At 42.5% G+C, this 10,735-nt stretch overlaps 1 protein-coding gene across 1 annotated transcript; it reads right to left on the bottom strand.

Annotated features, from left to right (window-relative positions):
* Positions 1 to 1,652: 1,652 nt before the first annotated feature.
* Positions 1,653 to 8,815, bottom strand: ythdf2 (YTH N6-methyladenosine RNA binding protein F2). The gene is made up of 6 exons (XM_072364926.1): positions 8,619 to 8,815; positions 8,369 to 8,393; positions 7,086 to 7,165; positions 4,803 to 6,500; positions 3,461 to 3,526; positions 1,653 to 3,121 (listed from the first exon to the last, which is right to left on the bottom strand). Exons 1-6 carry the CDS (start codon positions 8,643 to 8,645, stop codon positions 3,098 to 3,100), a joined length of 1,920 nt encoding a protein of 639 aa, XP_072221027.1. The 5' UTR covers positions 8,646 to 8,815; the 3' UTR covers positions 1,653 to 3,097.
* Positions 8,816 to 10,735: the final 1,920 nt, after the last annotated feature.

Below are 10,735 nucleotides of genomic sequence, written 5' to 3'. Positions count from 1 at the left end.
TCTGTTAAACTGTATCTGGATGAGTTATTTCGAAAGTCAGCTAAAGGGAACATGGCTTTGGATAAGTGCACCTTCTGAAAGCAGTCAAGACTTTCTGAACATATGAAAAGTAAGAAGTCCATCCCACACACAGTCACAAACTCTTTTTTTTTTTGTCGTTGCTGCTTCTCTCCATCCCCTGCACGCACACTTCACTTGGTGTGCGCTCCTCCGCCACTTTCCCTTTCTTCTCCTCGGTAGCTTGGCATCTCCCAGCGCCTCTGCTTTATGGCTGCTCATTTGCATCCCAGGAGGGGCTCAAAGGCGTCCCCAGAGACTCTCAGATAAGGGTCACAGGAGATCCCCTCGAGGCAGCGTGCCTTACACGCACAGACGGCACGTGCCGTCGACCTCCGTCCAGACACACACACACACACACGCGCATACATACAGAGCTCTCTTGTTAAAAGCTGGGACCTTACACCCCCTCTTCAAATGTAAAGATTAAGATTTATCCTCGCCTGGTGTGATCCTGTCGGGCCAGAACAGACCTTTGGTTTGTGCGCTGAAATCATCCGACACACTGCGGACTGTGGCGCTATATGCGGCCCGCAACAGCCCCGTGGTTTTTATAGCTGTGCGGCATCGTAAATGAGAGCACTCATCACTGAATTTAGACTTCCTAGTGAAAGTATGACCCAACGAAACGGACGCCTCGGGGCGTAAACACATACAGATTCTGGCAGGGGCCACAGATGACAGAAAGGGGAGGGGTGGGGGGGGTTCAAAGTGTTTCGTGATCAAAACAATAGGACGCCAGGAACTAAAAGGTTTAGCAGACACAAACAGCCACTAGAAAATTGTTTTTTTGCGGTTTTCATGTGTTCGCGATGGGTTTTAAAGGCTATTAAATTTAGAAGGCCAGAAAAGAAATAAATAAAATAAATTACAAAAAAAAAAAAAAGATACATCAGTAACTAATATATATCCACTGACAAAAATTAAATGACTAATGATAATGAAAAAAAAAACCCCGCTTAGGGACCCCTGTAAGTCCAAATGTGACAGTGCAGGGCCTTTAAAGCTGGGCCCCGTATTAGAAAAAAGGAGCAGGCTTAAGAACCTGTGCAGCGCAAAGTGTTGTGTCGCCCTCTTGTGTCCGCCACATTCAACACAACCGACATCATAAAGGACAGAAAATGGCGGATTGCAGATTAATTGTACAAAGGGTTAAAAACACTAGATGCCTTCTGAGAGGACATCGCTGTTCAAGTTAAATGTTCACTAATCCAAGAGGATACTGAAAGGGTTCCTTCACAGCCTAGTTCAGAATCTGTGCCCCCCCCCCCACACACACACTTTTAATGCACCCAACTGGTTCCAAAAAAAAAAAAAAAAAAAATCAAGTCATTCATTCACACCAAGCATCATCAATAACAGCAAACATATCACTGATAAGGAGCACCGATGGTATCTGGGACCCAAAAAAATAGAACACAGTGGTGGTTATATAAAACACAACCCCCCCCAAAAAAAAAACCCAAACAAAAACCGTACTGCATACTTCCCAACATGCATTATCCATCAAAGGATACTAACCAAGCAGACACTCAATAGGTACAGTCGGCCACCAATGTGAGTAAAAAGGGCCAATGAGGAGAAGAACCCACTACACTTTGTGGAGCATTTTTATTATGCCACAAATAAAAGCCAGTAGTTCTGAAATAAGTTCTTTTTTTCTCTCTTTTTTTTTTATTTTAAACTCAATGACATTCTGAAAATGGTTGCAGCTGATTGTGGTTGTGACTGGCTAAGCAGAAACAAACATCTGGGAGTGTGGAGGACAAGGAGGGATCGGAAGGGCAGAGAGGAAAGAAACGGTACCGACGGGTACAAAAAAAATCTAAAAAAAAAATAATCGGAAGTCTCGGCTGGGTGGGATAGCAGGCTTACGTATGAGGGCGAGCAGAGAAAACAATCACCGATACCATGAGAGAAAACAAAAGATGCACAGACAACACTGCTGTCCACAGTCAAACAAGGGGAATGCACACCGTTCTGCTGAGTATACCACATTTATTACTTTTGAACTGATTAATAGAAAGAGTGGGGGCAAGGCCACTCACATAAGTCTTAAGAAAATGGAGGAAAGAAGGGGGACAAAAAAAAAAAAAAAGAAGCAGCCCATAGCAACAATGAATTAACGTATCCAAGAGAAAGAAAAAGAGGGTAAATTAAGTCCAATGAAGACTGTCAACAGAGGGCCCCATTTTTTTCTCTCCTTCTTTTAGACCATAAAAATTATACAGTGAGCAAAGCTCATCAACTTAACATTTCCTCTGAATTTAAACACTTGACCCCGTTTCCCTACTGTTCCTCTCTAGATACTCCTGACCCTACCTCCCCTACACACTCCATCCGACACATGGGAAAACAAAATGGAGGGCCTTTCTGAACATCTGCAGTCCTCTCAAACAAAACATGACGAGCATGTGCAAAAGACTCTGGAGTGAGCATAGTTGGCACCGGCCTACGTTGAAAATCCACTGACGAGGAAGCTCCGCTGGATCCTGGTGTGAAGGTCTAAGAATTCTCTTAAGACAAGAGGCCAGGGTGGGGAGGGCAACAAAGAAAATGAGACGCATCGCCCATTCTTCACTTTGGGACACTAATATTAGCCAACACTACAAATTTCTATCAGATTTGTGTGTTTGTGTGAGAGTTACAGACTTGCTCTTGGACCATAAAAACAGATGATGATCCTTTCATTTAAAAAAAAAAAAAAAAAAAGGAAAGAGGAGAAAGCAGCATACAAGGGAAAAAAAGCATATGTAGTGGAATGGGGTGGGGCAAACAAGATTTCACCTAAGGATGCTATGCATTTAGTTGTAGTCCTATGAATAATCGTTTCCTTTTTACTACAAGTTCGAAGTAAGTCTTTAAAGTCAAAAGAAATCAAAGTCTTCATTTAGTTGTTTTTTCTTTTTTTTGTCCTTTGTTAATTCTTCACCCCTATTAGAATTTCTTAGAGAGATCTTGATGTAATGGGGTGGACAGGGCTTTGGGGGGGGGGGGGCGAAGGGGGGGCATTGCAGTCTTTTGACCAAAGCACCAACTGCTACTTGACTCGTCCTTGGCGCTCCTAAAAACAAAACAGGAGGACAGCGAGTTAGACATCACAAAAAAACAACATTACCAACAAACCACAACAGAAGCCTCCAGTTTATTCTGTTTGATCATTCACAAAGTCAAGCATGCAAAGCCCACTGGGGGGGGGGGTTCACCTTTTGACATTTAATGTATTAGTTTGACTTGGAAATGCTCGATAGCTTATTGTTGAGATACCTTTAGCTGCAGAAAAAATAAATATATATATATCCGGTACATGAAGCCTGTGAAAAACTACAAGAGCTGCCGTCTTCATCAAAGACTAAAAACATCACCAAGAAGGCTTTGGAGAGCGACTGAGGAAAAACGTTACCTGAAGCCTGTAATGACTCCTGTTGCTTGGGTTGCTGGGATATGGCTCACTGCCCTGGACCTCCACCTGTCACACATAGGAGTGAAAACTGAGCACAACTCAACAAAGTCAAATTCAAACAAAGCAAGTCTCGGTATCCGTCAGATGCTCGCCACGAATGGGACCAAACGGATGATTCAGAAACTAGTCTGGATTTACCAAAGCTGGGGATTTTCAGTAGAGTAGACAAAAAAAATAATACATGCAACAAAATGGGACGGTTTAGACATTTTAAACGGTTGCCCTGTTAGAAGACAAGCTTTTTAAATGTTTTACTGGCAGAGATTTACTGGCAGCATTAGCAACAATATAAACTCCTTTTCTCAGCAATCACAGCATGTGTCCACAGGATTTTTCAAGTTCTAAAGTTTAAGGAACAGGCTCCTCGAAAGGAGGGACAGCTGCTTTAGAGAGCTGTTGGTTAGTCGCGATAAGATTGCACACACACACACACGTCTATAAAAACACACTGAAGAGCTTGCTTTGCATTTCAAAAATGAAAACAGTCGCGCCACCACTAAAAACAAAGAACAGCCAGAAGGAATGTCAACAACCATACAACTGAGGTTGTTGCATTCATTCATGTATGGTTGCCATCGAGTGTGAGAAGGCAAGAAGACAAAGCCAGTGAATCCTTAATTTCATTAGCTCACAATATTTTAAAAACACTGGTCAACTAAAGGTTTCATGAGTTCATGTATTCTGACTTTTAAGCTTTTAAGAGTAAGCTTTAGGCTGCAAATTTCAGCTGCTTTACAGAGCTGCAAACTTCCCCTCTGAAGCATACTTTAACCACATAAATATCAGTGGAATTAATCAAAAATACCATCATACACACACATACCTATACAGTAACAATTTACATAAGGTTAACAAGCTGTAATGTTAATAAAAAGGTTCTGAATTTAATTGTCTAAATGTGTTCTGCTAAAAGATCAAGAGGACGTGAACAAATTTAAACACTAATACAAAAGGGCTTCCATGAACCTCCATCACCAAAAAGTGCTCTGAGACAAGAGATTGATTAAAAAAAGAAAAAGAAAAAAACAAACATAACTTGCATGGGTAACAAAGATGGCCGTCAAAGCTCAAAACAGTTTAACTTGACATTAACACGGAAAATTTAACAGACGAAATACATGTTCTGGGATTTTTACTGGTGTGTTTCTCCAATACAAAAAGCAACGTACATCTGCACCCCCCAAAAAGCACACTTCATACATTGGAACCGTTTCCAATTCAAGAGCACCCGATTTCACTCATTTGTGATCACTTCTTTTTTCACCCTCTTTTATTTTTTTACCTTTTTCACACACTCTTCCTCCTCTTGACGCTTCTCGTAGTGAGAAAAGTCATCGAAGATGGAGGTGGTGTGTTTATATCCAGCGATGATCTTTAACACCTGCCTGGCCTTGTCCAGCGGCACCTCCTGTGTGTCCCGAGAGTTGGTCACTGGCTTATTTTCGTTGTTCTCCAATCGAATGTGCCTCAGCTGACTGTTGGGAACGTCCTTAACAAAGATCCAGCGCACATCAAAACGACCCTTCCACTTGTCCTGTGACCACACGCCAGCAGACGTGTTGTAGTCCACGGGTGAGCGCATCTCTGCTACACCACAGAAGTGACCACTCCCATTGACACTGAACAGAAGATAAAGTGGCCCTTTGCCTCCCAGTGAACGGTAAGCCGCATCGAGCCTCTTGTTGCCATGCTCCGTGCTGCACCAAATATTGTACTTGATGGAGCGGTGGATGTCATCCTCGGAGTAGCTCTTGATGATGAACACCCGGCCCTGCTTTAGATTCCAGTCAAAGTCCTTGGGGTTATAATTGTTGACCATGCGCAACTTCTCTAAAACAGGGTGAGGTTCAGAAGGGACCCCAGGAACCACACCCACACCTGAAGGAGTGGGAGGTGACTGGCCTGTTCCACTCCCACCTGCATCCCCAAATCCATTGGCCCGGTTTCGTGGAGGGACCCAGCGAATAGGCTGAGAAGGTTGCTGCTGTTGGTTTGGTGGGGGAGGAGGACCCTGGGAGAGAGGAGCCTGAGGCATTGGAACCATACCTGGCTGACCAGTAGGTGGAAGTTGATGCTGCCCCATCTGGGGCACAGGTGGAACCAGCTGTCCATTGCTCAGGGGCATTTGTGGGTTACCTGCAGCCGTAGCACCAGGCTGTGGGGAAGCCTGATTCGACGGCTGCCCGTTGCTGGGAATAGGGGGCACCTGCTGAGGAGTGGCAGCTTTAGGCATGGTGCCCTTGTTGTCCCAAGTGCCAATGTCCATGTTGTGTTTGATGGGCGGAGGAGGCAAATTGGCACCTGCCATGCCACCCTTGGTTTTAAGCTTGGGCTGAGGCTTGGCTGGTTTGCTGGCAATGTCGGCCCAGGAGGTGGGCTTGGCAGGGGCAAGTGAGACAGGAGGCATGCTGGTTGGTCCAACAGAAGATATAGAACCAAGGGGGCCCCCACCAGGTAAACCAGAGCCAACCACCTTTGGAGCCATTTCCCCATTACCACCTGGGCCAGCACCACCAATCTTAAGCCCTGCCATGCCCTGGTCAAGGCTGTTCATACCAGGTGCCTTGTTCAGGGGTTCGTTGGCAGCAGGTGCAAATGGGGACTGTCCATCAATCATGGCACCCCCAAGTGAGCTGGGAGCATAGGCATAGCTGCTGCTGTAGCCAGAGCTCTGTGGTGTCCCCGACTGTCCCTGAGAGCTGTTATTGCCCCACGCTGAGAAGTCGATGCCACTTGGAAAAAAGTTGAATCCATGTTGGCCAAGGAATGGGTTGCTCCCCAGGGGGCCTGGCTGGCCAAACATAGCGTCCGGGAGGTAGTGGGGTTCCCCATTGCTTAGCTGTCCATAGGAGGCCAGATAAGGCATAGGAGGGTCCCCACCTGTGGACCACGCTGCCTCATTCAGGGAGTAGGAAAATCCAATGGAGGGGCTGTAGTAGCTGGGCATGTACGAGTCCGACATGGCCGTATAGGCATTGCTCTAAATAGAAAGAGAATTAAGATTTACTGACAAAATTTATGTATATACACACATGTAAAAAAAAAAAAATAATTTTTTAGATTAAAAAACAAGGAGGGGGAAAATACACCATTTCTTTTCTCGACTTACTATTTCAATGTGTACACAAGGGGAACAACTATGACCACACAGTAAATGGAAATCAAATCCAAGGCCAATGGGGAAAAAGATATGAAAACAACTCATTACGACAATACGAGAACTACACACATTAAAAGTCCTCATGGCCAAAGATAAATGTGTCTACTGAGCCAAACCAAAAAAAAGACAACACATTTTTTGGTTTGGTTTAAGTTTCCATTAAGTCTCCAAAGCATGTTAAGCTTGGATAATCCGAAATCTAAAATACCTAAAAAATAAATTAAACAGTGTATTAAAAGGGAGTCATTTTCCCATTTCAGAAAAATCAGTTCAGTATCAGATATCAAAGATAAATTCAGGTGACTTAGCCATCACTACTATCAACTCTGAACACATAAGGACAGTTAAGTCATCCGTAGTCAAAATAAGAAACTAAGAGTTGGCAAAAATGTGTTAAACGCTCACCTGTCTGGCCTGAGTATTCAGGTAAGGCTCAAACTCATCGTCATTCAAAGTATCCTTTTGGGTCACAGCTCCGTTTTGCACTGAAAAGAAAACAACACAGATGTAAACAGTAGTATCCATATTTTACACACTCCATAGTATCAGTCGGTAGCATCAGTTCAATTTAGATCAGCATGGTCACCTGTTACATAACAAGACCACTCCCTAAAATTATTCATCAGTGTCACAGAAACACCCTGAGCATGATTATCAGATATCATGACCTCTGAATGCACTCTAGGTTACAAAGCACAATGAGCTCAAACAAGCCCAGTGAAGAATCAACTGAACTCAAAGTGGTTAAAAAGCGAGAAATGGTGAAAGAAAATGCATTGTGACGCCCACGTTCAAAGGCAAAATATTATGCAATATAGACTGTAGCATTTTTTATAAGTCAGGAGCTAATTCAGCAGGTAGTGGAGCAGTAGTATTCTGTCATAAGTGCCATTAATGAAGTTGATGATATGAAGTTCTTTCAAAGCTTTCCTCAAAACTTAAATAAATATTGGAGAATAAAAACTAGAGTAGAAAGCATGCTAGCGGACACATGCTTTCTGACTTTACAGTCTTGGTGGCAAAATGACGGAAAGCAAAGGAAAAGCATGTCGGAAGACGTGTCATCATAAGTTAACTTAGCAACAAGCTAACGTTAGCAGGCTAGCTATGTGGTCAGCTGCATGCAGTTAGCAGCGTCTCCATGTTAACGAGCGCCAAGAGTCCTTTCAACTTGACGGACTTGGCTAACATTAGCAGAGTGGCCAACGTGTTAGGATGGCACCTGTAGCGTAACGCCACCAAAATGTCTTATCATGTCTGATGCAAAGTGGCAGTGAATGGTAAAAATATGGTCTCGAACCTATTGGTTTATGAAAAAGCCAACAGTATAAAAAATAAAGGGACGGAGGTGTGCATCATTTTGCCATTTAACATTAGCTAGTCAAGGGATGGCTAGCGTAATGCTACCTGTGGGAACCTTTCGAGTGTTACTTCAGGGATGTTAAGGACATCCAAGACTGCTGCCTTTAAGGGTCAAAAACTATCTTAAAATAAACTGTGCTATTGTATTTTATGTCGGTGTTAAAATCAAATTCAAGTGAATTTCAACTACATTTACAACATACACAGACAGGCCTATTTGTCAAGATGCTAACATCACTCACGCACGCAAGATTTTCAAAGCGCACGGCACGTAAAAAGATCCGCATTCACACAAGTCAATAACATCACACAGTTTGTGCTCTTACCTTTATTAGCTTGGCCTTTCGGTCTCTGGATTGGGTCCAGGTGATTCATGAAGGTTTGATTTATGAGAAGAGAGGAAGGGGAAAAATAGATGAAGAGATATATTTTCAGCAGTCAGTTCCTTTAGCAGGTGGTCAGGCCTACTGCACAACTGAGCCACAGCCGCTGTCTCTGAGCTAAGCTATCCGCGCTAGCCGTCGCGATGCTGACAAATTTGGCCCTCGTAAATGTTCAGAAAATACCTCTCTTTACCTGTTCAAGAAGGCTGCTGGCTGACATGTCTTTCCCCCCCGGAGCCTGTGTAACTGTATTTACTCCTAAATAAAAGCGGCAGGGTGTAGAATTAGTCTAGCTATTGAGGAGTTTCAGCCAAGCACCCTTATCTCTCTACAGAGCCTGGTTTCTACACAATGGCGGGCTGCAGTTTGCTTGACAGACTCCTCAACATGGCTGGGCGGCCCTCGTCAACTCGCGATAGCATTTATTCACAGCGAACAGGCGCCCCACGGTGGTTTGGAGGAGCAGGATATGTATTTGGCATTGACGTGTATTTTAAGTATTTAAAAAAAAGAGACGTGAATTCTATACGTTTTCCGAAAAGAAATGTCAGCATTGTACAAAGCAGCTTTACAATTCTTGACGTATTTTTCGTCCATCATAAATCAGGAAACTGTCAATGAGCAAGAAAGAAAATCCAGATTAGCGGTATTTACAGACAAGATATCTTTCAAATCAAACTGTGAATTATATGAACATTTAAACTCCAGAATAAAGACCTTTATAAAACATATATGAATACAATTGGAACATTTGATGCTGATAAGCAGCACTGAAGAGGAAAAAGTACGAGAGAAAACACTGTTCGACACATTTATAACCATCGCTTATGTCATGATTTATAGTATGAAGAAATGCAAATTTGCATTCATAATGATCTTCATGAAGCAGAAGAAAGGAGATAACAGTAAAATCCTTCAGAACCCTTTTTTCACAGTATGAAAATTAGACAGTTATATATGAACTAGGTCAAATATACAGTGTTTAGCATTCATGCATATAAAAACTGGTTACTATCTGTCTCGTTACAATGTTTTGTTTTGTTGTGTCTTGGCTTTGGGGGAATGTGCATTTTTGTGAAATAATCCTGTTGGGAAATATGTCCAAAAATGTTTTTTTTTTTGGTTGGTTTATACTCAGATGACTTGGATGAGGGATTATTCTACATTCTATGTTGGAAGTTAACAAGCTCGACGGGATGGGTCATGGAAATGAGCAGACACGGAAATAAAATGTTAATTTATTCACTCATTCATCACAATATCAATAAAATATGAAGACCTGAATATAGCCGTTGATTCATGTTCCTGACAGTGGGCAGTACCATCTTCCCTTGTTGAATAATGACCAAAGGAATTATACTTTGATCAAAGTATTCTCTGTACTACAGTTGATTAGAGGATGTCTTTGTACCAGGAGGTTTCTTGTAGAATAAAAGGTTTTAACAGATATTTTATAGCTAACAAGCCCATTTCCAAACGCCATCTGCCATTGTGAATTTATAAGGTAATATCTAAGAGGAACAAACATTAGTAAAGACAATGATCATGCAACAATACACAGAGGGTTTGGGATATTGCCTTGTTTTTTTTCATCATAGCATCAGATTTGATGGGACAAGTGAGACAGCTTCTCTCTTATTACCCAACTTGCCCAGACACAGACACAGGGCTCTTACTGTGTTGTAGAAGTTGTGTGTGACATGTTCCTGAATGTAGAGATTTAAAACGGTGTTTCCCATTGGGTAAAAAAACATAGACTCTGCAGTAGTTCAGCAGGTATAGCATTTGTTATATAGAATGCAGCCAAGAAAAAAAACACACACAAAAAAAAAGAAAGTAAAACATTGCATGCCATTTTACTCACCCGCCACAAGATGGACTCATAGTCAATGTCATGATTTTTTGGTGCTGTGATCCAGAAGTTACGCTCATTTACCCTAAAAGCCTTTTGACTCTTGTTTTCAGTGCTTGAAATGTTTCATGGCTCTTTAATCTTTGATCAAACTGTATGTTTGCTTTTATCAACAGCAAATTAAACAAAAAATACTTTACTGCAGGGCAGTGGGGATAAATGGTGACCCCTGAGCCCCCTGTATGTGGCATATGACTAAATTGCACCTACGGACACATGTCACAATGACAGGAATAACCCCATCCATGCACACACACACACACACACACACACACACACACACACACACACACACACACACACACACACACACACACACACACACACACACACACACACACACTCAGATACATATGTCAAATCTGTGCTGGGAGGAACAAGTAAGAATAACATGGTAG

This window comes from Leuresthes tenuis, unplaced genomic scaffold, assembly GCF_036924035.1.
Source record: "Leuresthes tenuis unplaced genomic scaffold, fLeuTen1.0.hap1 SCAF_15, whole genome shotgun sequence".
Lineage (NCBI taxonomy): Eukaryota > Metazoa > Chordata > Actinopteri > Atheriniformes > Atherinopsidae > Leuresthes > Leuresthes tenuis.
The sequence above is the reverse complement of the archived record's forward strand: the minus strand, read 5'-3'. Positions and strand labels throughout refer to the sequence as shown.

Excerpts from the sequence above, each read along its gene's own strand:
- ythdf2 (XM_072364926.1), bottom strand. The coding sequence starts at position 8,645 with ATGTCAGCCAGCAGCCTTCTTGAACAG. Across the intron at positions 8,394-8,618 it reads CCAGCAGCCTTCTTGAACAG|AGACCGAAAGGCCAAGCTAA; the intron begins GTAAAGAGAGGT and ends GACCCAATCCAG. Across the intron at positions 3,527-4,802 it reads AGGAAGAGTGTGTGAAAAAG|GTGGAGGTCCAGGGCAGTGA; the intron begins GTAAAAAAATAA and ends TATGTGTGACAG.